The sequence below is a fragment of the Centropristis striata genome, chromosome 14 (assembly GCF_030273125.1).
Source record: "Centropristis striata isolate RG_2023a ecotype Rhode Island chromosome 14, C.striata_1.0, whole genome shotgun sequence".
Taxonomy (NCBI): domain Eukaryota; kingdom Metazoa; phylum Chordata; class Actinopteri; order Perciformes; family Serranidae; genus Centropristis; species Centropristis striata.
In genome coordinates this window covers 16,813,576-16,839,998 of record NC_081530.1, presented here as the reverse complement: position 1 = coordinate 16,839,998, position 26,423 = coordinate 16,813,576, and the positions used below count along the sequence as shown (strand labels likewise).

The following is a 26,423-nucleotide window of genomic DNA, read 5'->3' as shown; positions in this document are numbered from 1 at the left end:
TACGGTTTTACACAGACCGTAATGTCTCATGGCAGTACAGAGCTCAAACTGAGGAAGAGAAGATGCTTTTGTAAGATTGTAAATTGATGTTTTCTCAGTTTTTATTAAAAAAAAAAAGGTATGAAATTCATATCATGAACTAAAGGTATCAAATCATTGGGAATTGTGCTGCAAAGATTAGTAGATCCACAACAGTGAAATGGGAATTTTTTTGATAATCGTTTCACATTTTCAAGCAATAAAAGCCAAAAAACAGCTGGTTTCATGCTTCTGAAATGAGAAAAAAAATTATGCTTTTCGCTGGTTTTATAACCTGATGATAGCTATTATTAATAACATTTGTAATTCTTCTTTATTATATATGTGGTATCAGGTGGGTTATGTACCACACTAAGGTTCTAGGATTAAACATCCAATTTACAAATTTGATTTGGTCATTTAAATTTAGCAATCATTAACATCCATTTTGGATTTGGATGATGATAACATGAACAGCTTTGGATTTTTAAGTGCGTGTTGGATAAAACAAACAATTTAAAGCATTTTATTAACAAAACAATAATTGAGAAATATTGGGCAGTGAAAATAATCCTTAGTTGTAGCCCTTCAAAAAATAAAACCTGACAAGTTATTATGTTATCATCATGTAGATGTAACATATGGAGGAAAAATATTTAGTATAGTAAGTCATCTAAGAAGCTTGTGGGACTGTGTGGTCGGTAAAAAGGGCTCAAAAAAATCCTTTTCTACACAAAAAAACCCAACAATTTCCTACATGTACAAACAAACTATTATTTTCAACATTAATTAATTTTATATACTAGATTAAACTATTAATTGTTTGGTCTACAAATGTCAGAAAATAGTATCGAAGGTGACGTCTTTGAATGTTTTGTCGGTTCAAAATCCGAAGATATGTTGTTTTTGTATGATATAAAACTGAGAAAATTGGAAAAATCTTCATATTTGAAGGGTGAAAAAAGCATTTTCTGACATTTTTGCATGAAAAAAATATTTGAATGATTAAATCGATTAACAAATTTTTCACCATAAAGAAAACCTGTTACGTTCCCTTCAGCTGTCAAGAAACCACGAGGCATTACAGTCTACATAAAACTACTGAGTTTGTAGACAAAACTCAGAGAGGTGTGTGCGCGTATCTATGTAGGATCCCCTGTGTGCGTGTGAAGCTCAGCAGCCAGTGTTTTCCAGAGACAGCTGTGCCGTAGCCCTCTGCAGCTCCGAGCTGGCTCTGCGCTGGGTGGGAGGCGGTGGCAGCATCAACCCCAGCATAACACCTCCTGCTCCTCCTCCTGCTCCTCCGTTCTCCACCTCCATCACTCTCCTGCCCGCCTCCTCCTCTCCCTCGGCCCTTACTTTCTTGTCCTCCGCCTCGTCCCTCTCTCCGTCCGCCTCCATCTTCTGGTCTTCGCTCCAGCGGCGTTTGAAGCGGAGCTTGAGCGGGATGCAGCGCGTGCCTCCGGGGCTGATGGGCGCCGCCTGCCCCGGCTCGCTCTTCAGGTTGATCAGAGGGAAGGCCAGGCCGCCGCCGCCGCTCCCGCTGCCGATGGGAGGAGTCGCAGGAGTCTTGAAGACCTCCTCGTCATCGTCGGGGTCGTCGTCGGGGTTCGGTGCAGACAGGCCTCTCCCGTTCCCGTTGGCCCGGTGATGGTTGTTGAGCTGATGGTGGCGAGCAGTCGGGGTGAAGATGTCACCTTCGTCCTCGTCCATGTGGTTCATCTCATCTTCCTCGCTGATGTCAGTCACCTCCACCTCCTCCTCTGACTCGATGTCTGATATGGGCTCCACCTGCAGAGGAAGAAGATTTTACGACATGACGTCATATTTACGACTCCGGCCAGATGTTTTTCATGCTTTAACCCTTAATAGGGCACTCATTGGAATACTTGCAAATTCCAAATTTCAGCCCTAGAGAATATTGGAGGATATTACATAGAGCCAGAATGTGTAAAAAAAACCATACTGACACGGGGGGGGGGGGGTAATATTTTGAGAAAAAAGTTCACAAGATTAAAGCGGCAAATCTACTAGAAAAGATGTGCAGATTTATTAGATTTAAAGTGGTGAATCTGGGGGAAAAATATTACCCCCCCCCTTCCCAGGTTTGTATTTTTTTTTTTTATTCATACTTGGCCCTTATATGCCGTCATAGTCAAGTTCTCCTCGTACAAGTCATTGAAGAATAACACGAGTGTTTCTTGCAGATTTTTTTCTAAATTTTTCATTTTTACATTGGAGGTCAAGGTGAATGAAGTTAATATGATATTATTATCATACTGATTGGTCAGATGTCATGGTGTCACTGTCTGTGACGTAGCCTGATCTTTGCTGATTAGCTGGAAGAAATCCATGTGGTTCTACATCCTCACATAGAGACATGGGGACCCCATTTTGATATCCATGGAAGTTACCAAACATGGTTCTTCGCCCGATAAAGGGTTAAATGTTTAAAGCGTCTCAGAAACCACGAGGCCTCCATAAGTGGAAACACCACATCCTGTCTGAGGCTATCACGATAACCTGGATTTCAACTCAATATTGGTTTAACATTGACCTCTTAATAACTCTTTTGAGGTTTTTGTAGCTTTTCTGCTACAGAAACATCAATGAACACATTCAAACTGATTATCTTTCCTGTTGTTTTAGCTGTGCAGCCTTGGGTTTTAAAATCTGTAGGTTTTTTTTTATTTGTATAGCTTTGCCGCTTCATCGAATGTATAATTAATGGAGATTTTATTGGTTCTAACACTTGGTAATGAAAACTATCATAATTTAATTAAATTTAACAGCTGGAAGTCAAGAGCAAATAGTATTTCAGAAATGACGAGAATAACCTTTAGAACAAGAATATTTGAAACTGGAATAAACTGAATAAAAACAGGAATTGCAATTGGTAATAAAGTAAACAAATCTGATATGCATGTTTTTGTTTTGTATATGTGTAGGTAGGTACAGATGTATGCAACAGCCCTGGCCATGTTAGTGTACATGTACATATATGTACATCATTACACAAATCTTTCCCCCTATTTTTATCTTTTCAAACCTTATTATTTTCCTTATGCTTTTATCTACTTTATGTACTTTTATCTACTTATTTACCTTCATGTTTATTCAACTTTTACAATAAACTGTACTACACAACCATAAAACATTTCTGCAATAAAGTAAAAAATAATAATAATGAAAACTATCAAATTATCGATACTTTTGACAATATTACTTGTGTGTGTGTTTGCAGTCTCACCTTGATCTTGGGAGGCCCTGCAGCCAGAGCAGAGTTCATGATCTGGCTCGACGCTGTGTATGAGGACTGGCTGGAGGAAGAGGAAGAAGAAGCAGCGGCCAATGAGCTCCCAGAATCCCTCTGTTTGCGGCCGAGAGGTGGCGGCTGCAGCTTGAACTTGAACGGTGACGGGTGCTGCTCCTCGCCGCCTCCCTGCTGCTGGCTGAGCGAATGAGAGAGCGGCAGGGGCGGGGCATGGAGGTGATGGGCGGCCGGCTTCTCCGGGGTGGGGCGGTGGGGCTGGGGGATGACGATGTTGGGGTAGTGGAGGAAGGCTCGGGGGCTGAGGTGGTAGTTGTAGACGGACTGGGTGTGGGCCTGCAGGTAGTGCTTCATGTCCTCCGGGTTGAAGGAGAAGTGTGAGCCCAGCATGGGGGAGGACAGGGAGGGAGAGGGGGTGTAGGGGAGGTGCGGGGTCGGGGTCATGGACAGGGCCGGGGACAGAGTCGGGCCGAGGAGCCCCCCGGGGCCCGGCAGCGGGGAGACGGGGAACGGAGACAGAGGCTCCTGGTGGACCCGGGGGCCGTGCCTGGCGAGCCCCGCTGGACTCGGGTAGACCCTGAAGAGAGAATCGTGAGGCAGACGTGGAGGAAGCAGGCCCCTGTACGCCCTCTCGGGTCCCACGCCTCGCTCGTCGGCCCCCACGGCCTCCTCCAGCTCAGAGTTGGTGGAGGTGCCGTCGCTGCAGTCGCTCACGGAGCCGCGGGCCATGCGGCGGGCCACGCTGCTGAACATGCCCGGGCTGCGCAGCTCCTCGCTGGAGGAGAGGACTTCTGACGGCGTGGAGGGTGGGAAACGGAAGTGGCTGCCTCCAGTCGGCACTGGAGGGGCGCTCTGAGGGACTCGACCTGTGTGGAGGAGGGGAGGGTGAGAAAGTTAACCTTCTGAACCCCAGGCAGTCTCAGGGCGTTCTTTACTCTTTTATGTCACTGTGGCCTTATATTTTACTGCAATATATAAAATGTATAGTCCTGCAGGTCTGTGGAATCAGCACAATCATGGCCAGAAGTGGGAACAACTCAAAAATGTCTTTTGTGCAGTAAAAACACATTTAAAATGAAAAAATTATAAAAAAGGAAAAAAGTTAAATTAAATTGATTAATCATTATTTGAAAATTGGAATATAATTGAATCTATATATACACAACACTTTTCCAAGTGCTCCACATGCTAGACATAAGCTATTTGCATCTTTACAACTTCTACTTGCAATCTCTCCTGTCCTCTCCTCTCAGCTCTGTGTAAACAGATTTTCAGTAAATATTTGTCACGTGACCATTTGTCTCAGCAGAATCAATCATGGCTTCACAGTGTCGCTGAGGAGCAGAATTTAATCTTTTTAACAGTATCTAGTTATTCCAAACAGTTTTAAATGAGACATGTAGAATAAATTGATTTTGACAGATATATCACAATTTGAAGCTTCGTTTTGGTGACTTTTTCTAACGAAAACTTTTGTGATTGTCGTAAAGTTTTTACATTTTCTTTCTACTACAAATTGTGTATTTTTGGCATGTTTGAATGAAAGCGAGAGTAACCAGAGCATTGCTTCCGAAAAGAGAAACTACTCTTTAATTCATTATTTTAACTTTTAAACTATCTGCATGTCCAGATACCACCGGGGTTAAGCAAGAAAATTTTTTTTTGGCCGAACCAGCCCTTTAAACTGAAGAGAAAGGGGAAAGTAACTAACGAGAGTAGGTCACATGTCTCCCACAACTCCAACTATTTTACCCAGAGGGTCACAGGCACACAGAAAGAAAACACTGGGTTACACAAAGCCACAAGTTCCCTTCTCTTTCAGCCCCTCCTCCCTCCCTCTCTCTCTCTCTCTCCTGCCAGGGAGACTGTGGCACTGCAATAAATTCTTGGCATCCGTGCACGTGCCAGAATTAAATATTGGAAAAGTCGCTCTTACTGCCATCACAAACATGGGTTGGGTTCCTCTGTTTTTTCCAGTACTGCTGAGAGTGTGTGTGTGTCTCTCGTTTAAAAAAGAAGCCATGTGTGTTAGAGGCAATGAGGAGAAAAACTGTGTGTGCTTGCCTATCAATCCAGATTGACGTGGGCATGTGCGCGTGTGTAACCATCGTATGAAACCATCATATCACAACATGTCAGTGTGTGGGCCACATCACACGGAGGCTATAATTAAAGTTTCGTGCTGCACTTATGTCACCCAGTATCCAACGCTCCCATATGGGCTGTGTTTACACTGGGTGGCCGGGACCAGAACGAGAGACGACTTCAGAGGAGGGAGGAGAGGGATATAAACCGGGACGTGGCACACTGATGTCTTAGAACGAACACACACACACACACACACACACACACACACACACACACACACACACACACACACACACACACACACACACACACACACACACACACACACACACACACACACACACACACACACACACACACACACACACACACACACACACACACACACACACACACACACACACACACACACACACACACACACACACACACACACACACACACACACACACACACACACACACACACACAAAATCGATTTGTGTGTATTTGTACTGGAATATTTGACTTAGTTGTCTTTGCACAAGCCGGCGTGAACCTGCTTGATGTGAATATGTGATTATATTAAACACAGTGCTTAGATTGTGATCAGAGCTGTCTTTAACTCCAAGATTTATGTTTGGCAAGTAAGCTAGAAAGGCGCCCACCACACACACTGGAAAATTTCTTAAACAATAACATTTGAATGTCTCAGTTATAAAATCTTTGGGGCTTTTCTCAAAAGCTGTTCTAGCAGACGACTGCAGACTCGGAATAAAATATCAGATTGTGACTTGCTCTCTGTAATGCTACATAAGGTGAGTAAGGATCTAATGAAGACCTAGGCATTAGGCGGCCACATCCGGCCCGTTGGCTGGCCGCATGAGATTACCCAGAAATGGGAAATCAATGCAACCACAGTGCTTTTACCATTAAAACCGGGGGCGCTATTGCATTATTCTAACATTAAAGCCGGGAAAGCGGATACGTGGTTTTGTAGTATTTTCCACCTATTTTCGGTCTCTTGGCCAATGAAATGCATCAGAATACATGTGTCGCAATGCAACATGGGACTTTTCTAGAACAGAAATCATGTCTCAACTGTATCACAACTTGTCACTCTGGGATAGGCAAGTATGAAAAATGTATATGTAAATGTATAAAATAACAAGGTACTTTTATTAGTACTTTTCGATTAATGCCAGCCCACAACACAACATGTTCACAACAGATTATAATGAAAACCTTTCACCAAGAATTTGAGTGTTTGTTTGACACTTGCACTACAGTCTGGTCAAAATAATGAAAGTGGCTCAGGTACAGCTGGGCTGCAAGATTTGGTGCCTTTGAAATTGTGTTTCTCAAGAAGCGTTGCCTTTTGCAAGGATAAAATAAAATTAGGAAAGGTTTTAACAGTCACATTTACATTGTACGAGCAACATTATTCCTTTCACTACATACACTACAGAAATGCCTAGAAGAATCTATGCTGGTTTGAAGGCAAAAGGTGGTGAGACCAAATATTGATTTGATTTAGATTTTTCTTCTGTTCACTCACTTTGCATTTTGTTTACTGATAAAAATAAACTATTAACATTTCTACTTTTGAAAGCATTCTTATTTTACAGCACTTTTTTACGCCTAGCTAAGACTTTTGCACTGTACTGTGTGTGTACATACATACATACATACATACATACATACATACATACATACATACATACATACATACATACATACATACATACATACATACATACATACATACATACATACATACATACATACATACATACATACATACATACATACATACATACATACATACATACATACATACATACATACATACATACATACATACATACATACATACATACATACATACATACATACATACATACATACATACATACATACATACATACATACATACATACATACATACATACATACATACATACATACATACATACATACATACATACATACATACATACCTGTTTATGTTTTAAAATAAAAAACCTGCAGCGTTTCTTTGGGCAGAATGCCTTCAAGGCTTTTATTCTGAAATATTTGTAGGACTGTGTTGTGGAAAATGTAGTGAAATTTGTATAAAATCAGCTTTTAACTGGGGAAATATGACGGAAGAAATATAATGATGCATTACAATTTTTTCGGGCTGTGACTCTTAAACTGGTGCATGAAGTGAACCATTACTTCTGTGTTCTGCTGCACTCTTTAGAGAACATACAGGAGCATCTAAACTGCTGTTTTTCCAAAGTAAATAGCAAACAGCATCAAAATGGGAAAAGGGAACAACTACACCTGTGTGTGTTGTTATTTTTGGTTGATGGAAATTATACTTCACAAGCAGTTCAATTGCAAATTCAAGTTCGTAAATTCACTAAAAAGGACCTGAAATCCAGAGACACTCGAAGGCCAAAACCTTTTTGTCTGTCTCCGAGCTTACACTCCATGAACAGGTCCTTGCTGTCAATTGTAATTTCATTTCCTTTCATCCAAATTAAATAACCATGAATGTGAGTTGGCAGGGCATGTCATCAGGACAGAAAAAGAAAGAAAATCGTTGAGACGCAAGGTTAAAAACTGAGAAACACTTCAAAACTATTCCACTTTGAAAACCCATGTTAAGTGCTGTTAATTATAACAAATACATCTTTAGACTCTTTCCCCGGGAGATGTCTGCTCATTAGTGTCTGACACATACACATACATAAGAGTGCGTTAAGCTTAGATATGAGGTATATAAATGTGCGTACCGGAGCCCATGTCGATGAAGGGGTAGTTGACCAGCACTAGTTTGTTGAAGTTAAACTTGTAGGTGAATCTCTTCCCTTTGGTCTTGTGGAGGATCCTCTTGTTGTAGTAGTATCTGAAGAGAGAAAGAAACAGAGTTTTACGATCATAAATATGTTTATTTTTCCAGCTAAAACTAACACAACCAGCTGGCGAGTGTTCACAGAGCAACCAAAAAACCTCAACAAATCCACTTTTAATCCATTATTTTCCCCTGAACCTGAATAAACCGTGACAGTTGGCTCAAATGTGGACATTTAGAAATCGTGTTGACTAAAGCTTTCAGGGTCGCTAGTCGTCAACAGGCGATCAAATCTGCACTTTTCTTGAATCCCGACCAATGTGGAGTAATTACTGTAACATCAGCAGTACTCTGCATAGCTGCACTAAAATGGATGAAAAAGATAATGGGCGCCATTAGAGTGTTTTCAGGTGTTAGAATTGAACTTTTACTTCAGTGACTAAGGGAAAAAAATGTCCTAAACACAATAATAATGGCTGCAATCGACCCTGGGGACACGAGTAAGCTCTGAACTTTAATAGCTGGAAGTCAAAAGTAAAAAGGATTTCAGAAACCAGAATCTACTGAATCAAGAATAATATTGAAAAGTATACAGCCCGTAAATTTAGGTTTTTGTTCCCCTATTATTTAGTTATTCATCCTTTTTTTCTCATGCACATGTGAAGGCAGATGCAGATGTAAATATAGATAATATTTGTATAAATGGGATAGCCTTGACTATCCAAGTGTATAGCTTAACAAATGTATTAGGCCATTGGTTCATATCACAGCTGTCCTAAATTAACAGCATTAGTAATTACCAAAATCATTTTTTATGTTTCTGTAATGGTTAATACATCAGTATGTAGAGGCTCTTTAACCCAAATGACGTTTTTAATGCTAAAATATATTATTATTGTTATCTATGAATTTTCAAATGTATTGGTTTACAAAAAAAACTGTAAAAATAGTAAAGCACACCATTTTTTCTTGATTAAGATGTCAGGTTATAGCTATTTACTTGCATTCCTCAACAGAAAAATTAATTTTAGTGGTTAAATGTTCAGCTTGAGCCAGCTCAAATCTGGCTATAAAGAGGTAGATTTGACCAATTATTTTGTACAATTAACAACAAGAACATTTAGTTTTAAACCAGATTAAGATTCATGCAAACATTTACTATAGATTAATATTAACATTGAGCTTTGTGTCACTTTTGGCTCCATTTCTTATTTCTTGTTATTTTCACTGTTTTTTACAAACAAACCAAAAAAGTGACAGAAAATGAATAAAAGACAAAAAATTACTAAAAAGACATAAAATAAACAAAAAAGACCTAAAACTACCCCAAAAAAGCTATTCAGTAATATAAAATTAACAAAAAATAGACAAAAATGAACAAAAGTTTAAGTTTGAAACAGGCTTTTGAAAGATTTCTACAATATTTATGTTTTCTTGTTTTTTATGACTGGTCTTATAAATTTGTTAAGCACTGTATGTACATCATCACACTAATCTCTAGCTCTATTTTTACTATTTTTTAACTCCAGCCTTATCTATTATTTTCTTTATGCCTTTACCTACTTATTTACCAAGTATGAAGAACATGATGTAAACAAATGTTGCAATAAAGTAAAAAAAACTTTTAAAAAACAGCAATTTCTTGTATCCCTGCCAACGTGAATGATAACTGTACATGAGTAGCCCTGCACAGCTGCACTAAAATGGATAAAAAAAAAGATAATGAGCGCCCTTAGAGTGTTTTCAGGTGTTAAAATTGAACTTTTACTTCAATGACTAAAGGGAAAAAATGTCTCCAACACAAGAATGATGGCTGCAATCGACCCTGGGGTCGCGAGTTAGCTCTGAACTCTAGTAGTGGGTGAAAAAACCACAACAATTCACATAAAATTCTTAATTTTCCTTTGGTGCATTTTAGAGTTTTAATGACTTAATAATCCTACATTAATTGGTGTGAAGGACATAAACAAGCTGCTCACGTTGTGAACACACGGTCAGATTCAGAATCTCGCTGTGATTACTTAAGGAAGTGAGACAGCCGCTCTGATTTAGTCCTACACGGGCGGCTCCATTAGAGTGCATTAGTCATCGTCGGTACACAGAGTGATGTAGAGGAGTGAATAGCGAGCGCTGACAGCTCATCTCAAAGATAAAATGGCTCCCTGTGACTCACCGATAGCCTCAGGACAAAACCACATTCATATTTCTGTACATAAAAACTTATAAATCAGTGTGTCTCATTCAGCTCGGACTGGACGCTTCATTCTGGGAAATCTAACGCATTATTCAGAATTTCCAGGAGGATGGAGCAGAGGGGAGCTCGGTGGGTAAAGCTGCTACAGATTTGCTTGAACACCAAGTTATAAACATGTCTTTTATTGTCAGTTGGTCATAATGGAGCTGCAGAGAAGGCTGATTGTGAAATCATATCAGGTAGAGCAACTTATTCATCCATCGATCCGTTTTTTTCTTTATACAACTGTCCCATCTAAGCCAATCAATAGTTTAAAAGTGGCTGCATATATAACAGACATGATATAACACAGGATTCATCATCACTAATGTAGAGGAGAAACATGTGATGGTGAATATAGACTAGAGTTACACATGTGTAAGGAGATTAACCATCAGTTTTTTCAGGGCTGGTTTTTTCTTCTCCTGTCACATTCTACTCACTGTGGCCCCGTTTTTTTTTTTCAATATATAAAATGTATAAGTGCTGCATCTCTATTGAAACAGCACAATGGCTAGAAGTAGGGCAAACTTGACTATGTCTTTTGTGCAGGTTACCATAGTTATGACATAAATCATGAAAAAGAAAAAACGCAAAGTTGAATTTCTTTGATCACTATTGTACAGAAATAAAAAAAACTTGAATCTATGTAGACGTTCGCCCATAAAATTGGAATAAAATATATATATATATATATATATATATATATATATATATATATATATATATGTGGTTTATTCTTGACAGATAAAGTGTATATCTTCTCAAAACTTCATTAATCAATCTCCTCCAAACATCACAATGAAAATGAAACGACAATTCACAGGATTGTGTCTGAAATCAAAATTATTCCAACTTTATGGGCGACTGTATGTATGTATGTATGTATGTATGTATGTATGAATGAATGACATTTTTCCACGTGCCAACAACTATTATAAATATTGGGGGGAAAAACTGGGGTTCCACATGCTATACATATTAAACTATTTACATTTTTATAACTCGTCCTCTCCTCTCTGCTCTGTGTAAAAAGCCAGCGGTTCAGTTGAAATTTCACTAAATTTTTGTCGGTTTCACTTTTGTCGTTAATGGCTTCCCATTTGCTTTGAGGAGTGCAGAATTACATGTTTTTTATAGGATCCGGTTAGTACAACCGGTAGTACAACAGAAGCTTTGTACTACTAAGAAATGTTTTCACCCCCTAAAGCCAGCTTTATTAGCAAAATGCACCGTTACAAATGACAACAGGGGCAATATAGACATATTAAAGAAATATGCAGCGACGGAGGTTTATGAAATAAAAGTACTTTTAGTTATTAACTCAAACAAGTTCACTGAATATTTTACATTTGGAGCATGGACTTCAACGTTTTCACAGCTTTTTGGTTGAAGGAGGTAAACAATGTTTTAAAGTAAGTTTTAATTCCAAAAGAAGAGGAATTTCTCAGAGTCAGAAAGTGAAACGCTGACGTCCAACAGCTGCAACACAACAAACTGGTTTTGTTTGGCAGCTTAAAAAGTGAAAAAGAAGGAAATCAGTGGTGCTGTCAGCAAAGTAGCGGACCATTAAACTCCTGGCGAGGTTTGAGTAATTCATTTATACATTGTGATATATAAAGCCTAATAATCCATGTAATATCCGAATATTGCTATTATTATGATGGAGATATATTATTCACCTCTTTACATTTACTAATAATGATGTCCTAGTCAGAGTAGCGTGTGGCAGCGCTGATTGGAAATGTTTCTATTCGGGCAGCACCGCTGGTAAAAGAGACGCGTGTCGGAGCTGGATAACAGTAAACAGCAGAAGACAACAACATCTTATAGCCACGGCTGGTATTCTGTTTAAAAGAATTTCACGATCGCAGGGTGTATTTATTTTTGGATGATGTTTTAATGATAAATTATGTAGTTTAAACATGTTTTGATTTGTCACCATGAAAAATCAAAACACCACAGAGTTTGATCAGCTGCAGGCATCGATACTGTAGTCTAAGATCAGTTCTCCGACTCAGACGTGTGGACTTCACGCTGACTCAAATTTGCGTACACGAGCTGAGAGCAGACGTGAGATCTGATCGTACCCTCTGCTCATGTCCAAATTGATAAATGCCGAGGCTTGCGTAGAAATTATCTTACGCCGACTTTACACTCACTTTCTGACGTACGGTCGTTTGATAAATGAGGGCCATTGTGTTTACATATGTGTTAAAAATGTGAAAATGTGGTAATTTTTTTTTTTTTTTTTTTTTTTTTTTTTTTTTACAGTTTATGGCCATGATAAATGATGCAACTCTGGTAATTTGTTCAGGAAAAATGCTAGGTTCTGAAGGTTTACCATACAAACAATAAAATGACTCCAAATTGGATAAAACTAATTCTAGGGAGTATTTTCTAAATACTATTTAACTCTGCCAAGTCAATATCTTCATGCTGAACACTTCTTTGTCTTTTCAAAGAGCTTCAAAATGATGAATGTAATAATATTACTGAATTAAGCCCTACAAAAACAGTCGTGATGTAAATAAGACTACAGTAAAATATGAGTTTCTGAACATCAGTCACACTCATAGTGACAGTTAAGAAAACACAACAATAACGGATATAATATGCGTCACACTGGTGAAGCCGTGCCCAGTTGTACTGCCGCTTCATTGTGATCCGTCAGTATTAGTCACTGGAGTTCGGTACAATACAGAATAAAGTAGAGCAGGAGTGTGTGTGAACCAGGAGCTCTTCCAGCCCCTCAATGACTCAATGAGTGAAGAGACGACTACTACGCACACCCACACCCTCGCTTGCAACAGACACACACACGCAAATACAGAATGACACAAAGGGGCAGGCAGATAAACAACAGACTCAAACACAACATGCAGAAAACGACAAGCCGAGTGATGACAGAACCACTGAGCACACAAACAAGTAATTTCAGTGATAAACTGATAATTATTGAGTTAAGTCAACATACAGTACTATAATGAATGAATATCCTATTACAAAAGGAGAACGTCCTGCTTTTAGAGTTTCTGTGTGAACAATATTTACATTTTTGACATGCTCCAACTACAACATATGCTACATATTGACAAGTTAAGTCTAAGATTCACTTAATTTTTATAATGTGACTGTTGGTCTCAATGGAGTCATTCATGGCCCTACGTTTGCACCAAGGAGAGCAGAATTTCATGTTTTTTACAGGATCTGGTTGGTACAAATGGTTTATTTGGTTTTTAAATGAGGCATGGAGAACATAGTGTTTTTATTTCAGAAATATCACAATTTTAAGCTTAGATTTGTTTTGTTTTTTCTGACAGGAGCGTTCACAACACATGATTCATTCAAGGACTGTGGTAAATGTGAAAATCTGATAATTTCTGTTTTTACAGGTTCTGGCTATGATATATGGTGTAATTTTGGTGATTAAAAAAAATGTGAGACGGGTTGTTGGGTTCGGAAGGTTAAAACAGTAAGTTTAAGATTAAATAAAAAATGATTTATCCTCAGGGAAACTGCAGAAACTTGAAAGAGTAGAGTAGATTATTTCCTTCTGAAATAAAGTTGATGTGAAGTATTAACCCTTTATCGTGCGAAGAACTATATTTGGTAACTTCAGTGGATATCCAAATGGGGTGCCCATGTCTCTCTGTGAGGTCGTAGAACGACATGGATTTCGTCCAGCTAATCAGCAAAGAGGGTAATATTTCGAGAAAAAAGTTTAAATTTACTAGATTAAAGTGGCAAACCTACAAGAAAAAAAGTTGCAGATTTTAAGACATTTAAAGTGGCAAATCTGCGGGAAAAAGTCGCAGATTTACGAGAAAAAAGTGGGGGAAAAAGCAAAAAAAAATCTTGCGGATTCACCACTTTAAATGTCCTAAATCTGCATATTTTTTTTCTTGTAGATTTGCCACTTTAATCTTGTAAACTTTTTTCTGAAAATATTACCCCCCTCCTCCAGGTCCGTTTGTTTTTTTACATATCCCAAAGTCCACATTCTGGCTGTATGTAATATCCTCCAATATTCTCTAGGGTTGAAATTTGGAATTTGCCAGTATTTCAATGAGTGTCCTATTAAGGGTTAAGAGCCCTTATATCTGTGCTGAGGTTCAGGATATGAAAACTTTGTACAGGGGGGAATTAACAAGTACATGGCAAGCATACAAGCAAAACACACTGCATGCAAGTAAAAAAAGACGGAAAAAACAAAAATATATAGAATACACATGCTGTGGGAGGTAAACAGCCGTATTTGTGAGTGGGTGTAAACAATATCAGGCCTGAATGTGCTGTAAAAGCTGGAAGGACATAATGTTCACAGGCGTAGGGATAGATGGATGGCACTTTGAACAAGTCGGGGTGGAAAAGGCCACGCACATACATGTGAAAAGAGCGAACACACACACACACACACACACACACACACACACACACACACACACACACACACACACACACACACACACACACACACACACACACACACACACACACACACACACACACACACACACACACACACACACACACACACACACACACACACACACACACACACACACACACACACACACACACACACACACACACACACACACACACACACACACACACACACACACACACACACACACACACACACACACACACACACACACACACACACACACACACACACACACACACACACGGCTCGCTCCAGGCTTCCTGCTCTTTGAAGAGCATTTGAACTTCTTCAAATAAACTAAAAAGAACTTTGACTGTATAGATTCAGCCTTTATATAATGAACACACACGTAGATGTGTCACAAGCACACATACATCTCTACGCACATGTAGTGTGTATGCATGACTGAACACACACATGTGCACTTCAAAGATGCAGGGAAGCATCAATCAAAGACTTCACATCTAACAGAGAGGGAACTTTCTTCCAAAGACGCCAGAATTAATTAACAGCCGTTCATTCATATAAAAACGGTTTACAAACCGCAGAAAAGACGCTCACAACAAAGTTTGGCTCCAGCTGGTGCTCGATGTAAAACACTCACTGAGACCAGAGAGAAAGTAACTGCTCCTGTGTCAAATTGACTGTTTATGTACTGCTAAACCTTTGTGGGCTTTATTTCTCTGTGAGGATACAAGCCATTAACTGTCCATGTTTGATGAGTTGATGTGTTTCAAATAACTGTGGATTAGACCGAGGACTTCCAGTTCTTCCACTAAATAAAACCTTTGGGAAACAGCCACATATGTAGTAAATCAAACATTTCTTAATATAACGTTGCACCAAATTTTTTCCAGACATTAGACCGAGTTAATTAAAGCATCAATGAAGCTGCCAATTTGAAATCTTGGTTTTACTGTTAAAATGCTTTTTGTAGGATATACAACACTTCAACATTTGTTATATTTATGTAAAGTATGTACATATGTTGCATCTGTGATGTGATACATTCATTTATTTTTATATATTTAAAGAATAGTCTATACAAATATTCACCCCCTCAGGAGGTCTACAAGAAACTCTTGTACATTTTAAAAGTTAAATGCATTAACCTTGTGCACACTTAAAGAGCAAAATTGAGAGGCGAAGACTATGAATTACTTTTTGCTCTTGTGAACAAATTTGTGCACAATTTAAATGTAAACACATTGGTTGTATCTGCAGAACATACAGCATGCTAAACAAGATCGGGCCCGATTGAGATATGCAACAGCAGCAAGCGCCCCGTCCCTCCCTGCAGGGAGAGAGTGCACAATGAATATGAAGTTCACAGCCCTGGGCGAGTGGTGCTGTAAAGCTCACAGTCGAAGCGGCGAGCCACCTTTACCCCGGGCCTTCCTTAGCTGACCTGCAACCCGTCTCTGCACCGAGGGAATACATCCAGTGAGAGACAGCCAGGGTATATGCCTCACCGTGTTGAACCCCCCATACAGCCTGCACAGACCCCACCCATCATGTTAAATAATTTTTCGATTAATTATCAAACTGTGGCGGGTCTACCTTAACTGTTAGGATAATTAAAGGGAAACAATGGATGATTAATGCAAAATTAACCCATGCACGTTTTCAGCTTGTATGAAGAAGCAAAAAAGTTGTGGCATGAAGTGTTTAAGTTAGAGCTGTTTGCAAACCTGCATAGTTTCACTTTGTGTCAATGCAGCAGAGACTTTTGCGAGAGGGGAGCTCCAGGTGCAGAGAGGCTGCACACACCCTTCATCTGCATGTACTGCCTGCACTTCAGTAACACAGGCCCAGGTGAAATATTCATAAAGTTTCACTTTAATTTGCCTATATGACACAACAAGCTGCACAAGCACTGAACCCAATGTTGATTCTGAACTGAACGTGCAGCCAACTGTTTGCTCTATTTCACTATATTTCAGTTTTTCCACTGTTAAATAAACAACGTGCAAAATCAATGTGTTACATCAGCAGCATACTCCTATACAAGTTTAGAAAAAGTTGTGTCTTTAAATATGCAGTCATATGAGGCTAAGTAGGAGACAAAAAAAGGTTTCAGCAACAAACAAGACACAGATGGGCTGGAGGAGGGCTGACATATAACAAGGTGTTAAGTGTATGTGTGCGCATGTGGGTGTGTGTGTGAGTGTGTGTGTGTGTGTGTGTGTGGTGATGAGGCAGTGTAACTAGTCATCACCATGGCAAACTATAACCCACACCAACCTACAAAACAGGAGGCGACACTGATGACTAGCTGTGTGTGCGTGTGTGTGTTTGTGTGTGTGTGTGTGTTTGTGTACATGGACAGACTGGCAGCTAAATAAAACTCCGCAGCATCCCACATGTGCTCCGTGGAGGGTGAAGGTGTGTGTTTCTAAATCGGCTGTCACCCTGGAGTTTCGGCACGAAGCACAGATGCTCATTCACGACGAAACACCAAAGGATTTTTTCCCCCTAAACCATTAGACACAGTGGTAATTAAGCTCAAGTTTAACCGAGAAATAAAGACATTAAAAGAATAAGAGAAAAAATATCAAGCGTCAAGGTCGGCAACATTACACACAGCCAGTACTGGCGGAGAAATTAAGCTTTAAATGTCTTAAAGTGTTGCTGTGACCTGTGCATCTTCATATAACAAAGAATAGGAACTGAAGATACAGCTTGATTTCCTAGTTTATAGTCTCAATAAGTTAAATAAATGACAGCTTTCCACACCACTTCCCTCCTCCTCCTTGTTCTTCAGAAAAAAAAAGCTGAAATAATTTTGAAAAGAAGTTTTGTTTAAATTCTGGCATGTGTGAATGATATGTGAATGGAAAGACTGTTATACTTGACCCTTACAAATTGAATGCTTATTATAAATCATCCTTTTATGCTTCTCTGAGTTCACCACGGTTCATCTGGAGTTCAAAACAACATGATTCCAGTTCCTGTAACTTAAGATTGACTCGTCTGGGCTCTTTGCCATTACCCGACTCCGCTGGTGTTGATACCCATCAAGAACAAATGACCAAAATATGAAGCTAAACATCAGCATCAGTCTGGAATTGAGGACCCAAAACATGCTTATGTTTGTAAATGGTGTCAGTAAACTCTTAACTCCTGATAGGAGATAAAAGAGGTTCTAGAATAAAGTGGTTTAACTTTAAAGGTAAAAGGTGCCATGTTTGTTTTCTTGCAAACAAACAAACTTTCTGTTTACATTCAGTTTTCCTCCCCAAGGCTCATTGTTCTGCATCCTCGAGTTTTGCCAAATGTGTCAACGGCATTTCCTTCCTCAAGTCAATTTCCTGAGTAGTTTAAATTCGGCATTGTTTAAATGCATGTTTATGAGCTAATAATCTTCTTCTTCACGGCCTATTTTTAGCATGAGTCATGTGTGGATGGCAATGAAGAGGGAGGAGACCGTCAGTCTGGGTGAGTGGACAAGTTTTGGCTGCACAGGTGTTAAGTTTCCAGCATCACATGCAGGGTTTGTGTCTTAAAGAAGTGGGACCTTTAAGCTTTCAGATGTAAATGCATGATTTTAAATGTGCATGTTTTAAGTCACCAAAGGGAAGATGAAGCTAGTCTTCACCAAATTGTGTTTTAATTGCAGCTGAAATCAATCCCAATGTCTGGTCAGAAAAGTGCCTTACTAACATGGAGTGTGGTTTAAATAAAGCCATTGCTATTCGATTAACCGTGTTCGATTTAAGCCGGGAAAGCATTACCGCATTTCGGGGCGCTGTTGCGTTATTCTACCATTAAGGCCAGGAAAGCGGATACGTCGTTTTGTAGTATTTGTAGTTTTTTCCACCTAGTTTCTGTCTCTTGGCCAATGGAATGCATCAGAATTCATGTGGGAGTGTCGCAATGCAACATGGGACTTTTCCAGAAGTTTGAAATCATGGCGGAAGACGACTATAGCGGAGGGAGCTCAGATATAACAGCTATAAGGTCTCAAATACTTTTTGAATTTGAATTTCTATCTGCTACAGAGGATGAAAAATCTATTATTTAGTAGGCATTGACACTTCTGTTGAATTTACAGAAAAACTTCAGGTTTTCGGGGGTTATTTTAAAATCGCCCATAGGTTTTACAGCCGTTTTTTCCAGGCGTTTTAGGCCTAAATGGGTTTAAAGCCATCTGGAACTTTGATCTACCATGACTCTTGCCTGGAGGTTTGATTCAGTGTTGAGCTAGCTGGCATTAGCCCGATTCATTGACTCATCGTCTGTAGCATACGTGATAGCTATCTAGCTAGTTTAATGTGTTGCTGACTAATCCAGTGGATCAGGGGAGAACCAGGCTGACTGCTGAACCTGGATGCTGTTTCGGAAGAGTGGCGAGCAGCGGCCATGCACGCCACGATGTGGAAGTGAGTCAGGATGGCTGCAGGAGGAGTGACGGCTTTTCACAGCTAAGACACCATGTCAGTATGTTATTTAAATGTGTATGTAAGAGTAATTTCATTAGTTTAATTATTATTGTTTATTTTGTATTTATTTTTGTGTCCACTAGGGGCACTAAGCACCAGACCAAACAAGTATTGCTATGCACCAGAAGGGACACATTTTTTTTTTTACCAGAGCAGAAAGAGACAGTATGCAATGTTTGTTTGCTTGCTTTGATCTGGAAATTAAATTAACCAAAACGTGTTTCCTGCCTGGAGAATGGACTTCTATTTGACCGAGTACATCCTGATTGAACTGGTGCATCATTTCCCTTTTGTGCAAGTTTTAAAATTGAAAGAACTATCTTACAAATAGCCACAGTGTAAATTAATACAATAATAACAATGAATAATAAAATATTTTGAATGTATGTATAGAAAAGATAGCAACATTTAAAAGACTAGTGAACTAGTCACGCACTAAGTAAACAAGAAGAAGAGGCTCAAAAGCAAAAGTTTGGGCGTTGTCTAAAACGTCAATAAAACAGAATGGGATCACATGCTAATCCCGTTTGACATACATTACATTGAAAACTGCATAAAGACAGTATATTTAATGTTCAAACTAATAAACTTCTGTTTTTTTGTAAATATAATAAATTTAATAGAATTTTGGAAATCTGTTTATACTTCATTTAGTTGTTCTGTTTGTTATCATGTACAGTCCACACAGAGTCTCACAGAAATGGAAAGATCATTAAATCTAAGTGAACCTTTACAGCTTTTGTATGTGGAATTTGAAAAGTATAATTTAGGCTTAAGTGATGAGAAATCCTTCTCTTCTTTCACACTTTTTTCCCCGCTTCAGTCTCACCTCAGAGCCCGGCTGAGCTTGTCGTAGTTCATCTGAGGTTTACACTTCCTGGCCCCCCACAGGCGAGCCACCTCGTCTGGGTCCTTGATGACAAACTCTCCGTAGTCTCCCTGCCAGGCGATGACATCGTGGTACTCCTCTTTCCTCAGCAGCTCCAGGATAAAGTGCCACAGCTGGATCTGTCTGGAGCCCGGACTCGACTCGGGCTTGTAGGCCCAATCCGGGAAGGCAAACCCTGAGGGGACAGAGGAGAGAGAAGAGGTGGTGTCACAGCTGCACCATCATAAACAGAGGCGGATTTAAAAAAAAAAAAACCAGGTTGGACACAATAAGAAAAATCTGGGTTTATTCCAGCTCTTTAATCCTGTCTAGTCTTTTGTTTGTCTCAAGTTGTTGTCGCTCTGCACATGATGAACCATTATTCTTTTGCAGCTGTTATAGCACCAGGGTCAACAACAGCATAATAGTTGAACAATGCTCGTGTTTACGGCTCATAGTAGTCAGAACTTTATACGAGGTGTTTGGCAATTACTTGGCAAGCAACCAGACTGGCACCCATTTTTTGAGCTTGAAGGTTGTTTTTTGCAAGGTCACAAAAGATTCAGGTGGAGCTGCAATCATTAATTTACTTCAAGTAGTTGACTGAATTAATTGACAACTATCTTGATAAAAAAAATTAAATTTTTTTTAATGAAAAAAATAAATGTTTTTTTTAGCTTCTCGAATATGGAGACTTACTGTTTTTTCTCTGTTTTATATTAAGATTGGAAATAAGTAGCAGCCAGCAGCCATTTGCTGGTAAAATATGCAAGTAGCTGCAAGAATTGCCTCAATCATCAGCTGAAGAAAAACACACAAAAAACTATGGTAACCTACAGAGTTGCTGATAGATTTTAAAGTCCACTGGAAACAGATGGACAAAAAAGTATATTTCCATTTCCTTGACTATAATAAACTTTAATTTAAACTATTTTTCTGAATTTCATGGATCAACAATTCCTCTTGAAAACTAAAACTAAAGCTAGTAAAGTTAGCTGCAGCTCTAGATACAAGACAAGTTGAAAATCACACATAAGGGAAGTGTGTACACTGAAATCTGTAACACAATTCAATCTACATCTTCGGTACAAAATGGATCTCATGTCTGGATGAAAGCTGGTAATGAAGATTTCAGCTTAATCTGTTCCCAGAGATCGCAGTCATATCAAAACTTCACTGCTATCGCCATCAAAGCTGGAAAATCAGCAGTGTTTTAACAGATTACCAGGCCTTGAGATATTGTGCAGACAAAATATAAGCTCTGGTTTTATAACTACTATCAGAGCGAACACTCGCACAAGCACACACACTATTATCCAACAGTTAAAAGTATAGGCTTTGAGTTGTAAAGCAGTGGGTGGCAGTAAAAGACTCAACACCACTTCAACACAAGGCCAGGCTGAAAGGCTGCATAGCAAAGGCATAGTGACACACACACATACACACACACCTCATTAGGACCAGATGTGTCTTGGCAATCAGGCTGAGAAAGCAGAGGGTGGGAAACATATGGGCACAATATAACAATGCTGGATTTTTGTGTGTGTGTGTTTATGTAACAGTAAAGAAACACACTATCCTAAATACCAAGGTTACAATCAGTTTCCCACACTCTACAAAGTCTGTCATATCTATACAGCAGTGACAGTGAACTTTTAACAACGATATGCTCAAGGCTGACGGACTAACACTGGCGTGATGTGGCCTATTGACCCGTGCTGCAGTGGCGGCACATGGCACAATCTTCCTGATATAATATGAACGTTGTATGAATGTTGCACAGTAATGTATGCCCTTAAGGTCTAAAAACACAAGTCAATGAATCTATACATAAACTGACAAATCTGACATATTAAACAAACCCTGATGAAGAACTAGAGTTGATGAGTGTCGGTCAGATAATTGCCAATTTTATGTTTTCTAGACTTTCTTTTTTATGAAGAAAATAACACAGAAAACAATCTTTGAGTGATTTAAAGATGGTGAGCCATGGCCATTTCTTTTAGTTTTTTCTTAAATGGCTACTGACTGATACTGAACAAACAGTAATGATATTTATTAAGCCATTTCTCATTTTTTCTTTATTTTCTTAGTTTTTTATTTTTAAAATTGGTTGATATTAGATACTCTGGCATCGCCTGAGTAATACATGAATGCATATTTTTCCAGACATCAACCAGAATAACTAAAACTTGAGCACAGCTGACTCCACCGGTTTCCAGGATAGATTTAATATATAAGATTTATTATTTGTTGAGATGTTTATTTAAGAAAACAGAATTCTTAGTACCTTTGAGTCATATCGGTGCAAAATCAGTGCCAGTCCACAAAGAAAAGGTCCATTTTTATTTGGTAATCTTTGAATATTTCCTCTAAATTGGTATCAATTAAAAAAAAAAATCAGTCAGTTGGCTCTATTTCTTCATAACCATCTGCACGGCTCTACATTCAGCAAAAACTACTTGGATACTGTGTTGTTTTTGATACTAAACAAAAGGAATTGTTAATTTCTTTCAGTACCTTATTGCTTTGTCGACTTTTTGATAGGAAACCGCTTTGGGGCAGCTACATAAAAGCAGAAAATAACACACACACACAACAACCAAGAAATGAATCACAGATGAAAAACAGACAAGATGACATAAAAAACTGGAAAAAGGGAGTTGTAAAAGCTGTAAAAGAAGACACACCTGGCAACTAAACCCCAGGGTAAAGTGAACTGTATCTGGGTATGGTGCCCAGATGGTAATTAAATCCATTTACACAATAGGTGCTCTCATTGTCTACAGTGTGTGCTTGTTTATGAACAGGTTGGGTAATGGTAAAGTAAAAGAAACAAAAATTACAGGTGTTACTTTATTAAATATTATACCTGATATTTACTTTTAAACAAGGGCAATTTTATTGTCAGAAACAGATCTGCCACCAGCTCATTTTCACAGTGTGTAGCTGCTTCAAGACTCCTTCACAGTGGATCAGTTAAAGCAGCAACAACTTGTGGAAACCATCAGTCCTTTCTGTGAAGCTGAGACGACGAACTCCAGAGTGACTCATGACATTCCTACCTACATGGGTGGTACGTTCTCAAAAAACAAAAAACAAACAACTAACACTCAGTCTGAATTATCATGAACTGCATTTACAAATAGCTGAATGCAACGCACCGATATGTTCGATCACATTCTGACCACGGTGATTTGAGCATTTACAGCAGGCCTTAACATGTGTTTCCCTTATCCAGATACAGATGACATTTTAATAGCAGGTGTAAATGGAGTCAAAGTGAGTCATGGAAAAACTACCCAAGTTGGACGTGGTGAAACCAAAGTCCACTATCAGGTGTGCAAAGTGCAGCTACATGTCTGCAAATGTCATTAATCCATAGTGGAGTTGAGGAAATACTGGAAGGAGCATTAATAATAGTTGCTGTTGCAGGAGACATATGTAACTGATGACGAAAAGTGGGGAAATCTCAGCACAATAAACGCAAAAATGTACACATAAACCATGAGAATGTCACTCAGAGAGCACAAAACTCTTGCAAATGTAATACCTTGTGTTTACAATACAGTGTTGCTGCACTACAACAAAAGGTCAAGTACAACTCCAGTGAATAGGCACTGGAGGCAGATTTTAAAATGTGCACGGGGGCTTAAACTGAGCAAGCAACCCAACTCAAGAGGAGGACATTGCATGGAGGTCCTTTGAGACAAATATCTGGCCAAATAATGGAGACAGACACACACACACTCACTCACTCACTCACTCACACACTCACTCACACACACACGTTGAGCAACTGCAATCAGTTTCCCCTTTAAGATAGATGTAAGAGCATCCAACAGACACCACATTGTGCAAGATTTCCAGTGGGGCAGAGTTGCATCCTTTCTTTTGTCAACTCTCTTTCCATATTTTGTAAATCCCAAATGAGAAAAATTTGCAAGTTATTGGAAAATGTCAGAGATATACAAATATTTAAAAAGCCTCAGTCTACCCTCAAGTGATCCTTTTTATTGCCATTGGCAACTCTTTGTGGTACAAGGGCGTAAAGTAGCTAAAATGATGATTTCTGTTAATAGGATTCAGATGCAATTTGCAGGTGATTAACACATCTGTGCTAGGAAATGTCTTTCCATGAGCCACAACGGATGTATTAGGGCTGGGCGATATATTGATATAAAAGATATATCTATATATTTTTTAATGTGATATGGAATTAGACCATATATCGATATAGTTCAGATTTGCACTGTGATCCTTGCTTCAGGCAAGATCATTTTTTATTTAAATGTGCACTTTATGGAGCTTATATTAAAAAAAATATATTCCTGTTATACAATATTTATGTCCACTTAAATAGATGGTTTCAATAAAACTACTTGTGACATTTCATATTCGGCTTCAACTTTAACTGGACATTTGCTCTCACTTTGTAATAAAAATATTGGGATAGATATTGTATATATCGATATTCAGCCTAAATATATCGGGATATGACTTCTGGTCCATATCGCCCAGCCCTAGGATATATTAGGCTTATCTTCACAATAAGATGTGTTTGTATTCATGATCAAAGTGATAAAAGTAAGAAATGTGTGTCATTTGTGTTTAATGTATATGCTGTGTTTTTGGAAACTTCTGTGACTAGCGGAAAGAGACTAAACATTGTAAGAATCTATGGCGGCCTTTAGTTTCACAGCCTACTCTTTTCTTTCTTAATGCCTCACTCACAAAAAAACATCTCACAAAAGTCATATTAAGGAGGAGAAAAAAATATCCTGAAAAACAGACCCGCTCCTGGTGACTAATAAACCACATGCTGCTATCTGATCTCCTATGGTGCTCGGAGAGTGAGCCAAAAGACAGACAAGCTGGCTGCGATAGTTGATAATAGCCATTTGAAGGCAGATTACTAATGGGGTACGAGCATATGATTCATGCAGCAGACAATAAGGCTCTTGTCAGTGGGGACAGGTTATGCGTTGTGACACAGACGCAACACACTGCTGTATAATGGGGTACACACTGGGCGAGTGCTGGAGAAAAACACACATGTGCACACTTACATATACGCTCATGCACGGACGCAGGCTGACGCATATAACAGCAGGAGTGGATTAAATCTAAGTGGGCGAGCTAATATCTCCCTCACACACGCGAAGCACACAGACACACAACACAGGTTAGTGGGGAGAGGTAAGTGGGTTCATGCGTGGGTGCACAGAGCACACAGACAAAGAACACAGGAATAGCAACCATGCCCACCGTGTGTGTGTGTGTGTGTGTGTGTGTGTGTGTGTGTGTGTGTGTGTGTGTGTGTTGCAGATGTCCCTGCTGACTCATAGCTTGTTCGTTCAGCTTTCACAGATTCCGCCTTTCTCCCCCTCAACACCACTGCCATCTCTTTCTTTCTCTCTCTCTTTCCTTCTTTTCTCTTTCATTCTGTCCCTCCCTCGCTCAGCCTCTCCTAAGACACACCGTCTCCTAGCAACAAAAGCTTTTTAGCTCTAAAAATAAATGGCCGAGTCACGACGGACAAGACAAAATATGATTCAATTACAGAAACTTGCCAAAAGAGTTTAGAGTTTGGGCGCAGATCCAGAGAGCTGCAGTGTGAGGGTGTGATCCGTCTCAGGCTGCCTGACCAGCGGAGACCTGCAGCCACAGCGATGTCACTCTGCATTTACAACCCAAAAAAAAGACCTCGACCCGTCCTGTAAGCATTTCTCACAACCATTCACATCAAGTTGAGCTGAAATAACTGTACATTACAGCTGTAACTGTTGTTTATGTTGTCAAAAATCTAAAAGCATCGTTACATATGAGAGGGGATTTTTGAGACCCGATATGACACCGATTTTAAAAAGGGGAACTATATAATATTTTTTTGAGCTGGAATGATAATAAACCTTTTTTTTGTGGATTGTGAACCAATGTTTCCACCACTCTGCAAATGTACCCAGAGAGCTACTTTCTCAAACATAAAAACTTGAAATAATATTTAACTTTTTCATGCACGATTATACAAACAATGTTGTACATTGTCAGCCAATTATATCAATGATAACAGAGAAAATAAAGAATAAATAGGAATAAAATAGCTAAATAAACCTCATTACTGTTCAGTTTCCGTCAGTTGCAGGCAATTCAAAGAAGTAGTTAACACAATTTCTAAATCACACCAAGCATTTTATATTGTGTAAAAAAAAGTTTCCATAACGGTACA

The 26,423-nt window shown here is 39.1% G+C and overlaps 1 protein-coding gene across 1 annotated transcript in view; it reads right to left on the bottom strand.

The window, feature by feature from the left end:
* Nucleotides 1-696: 696 nt before the first annotated feature.
* The window catches only part of erf (Ets2 repressor factor), a 48,262-nt gene continuing 22,535 nt past the window's right edge, over nt 697-26,423 (bottom strand). The window contains exons 2-5 of the mRNA XM_059350682.1: nt 20,156-20,390; nt 8,140-8,252; nt 3,269-4,155; nt 697-1,809 (exon numbers count right to left, since the gene is read on the bottom strand). Of these exons, the coding sequence (XP_059206665.1) occupies nt 1,192-1,809; nt 3,269-4,155; nt 8,140-8,252; nt 20,156-20,390 (1,853 nt within the window). The 3' untranslated portion in view covers nt 697-1,191. The remainder of the gene's footprint in view (nt 1,810-3,268; nt 4,156-8,139; nt 8,253-20,155; nt 20,391-26,423) is intronic.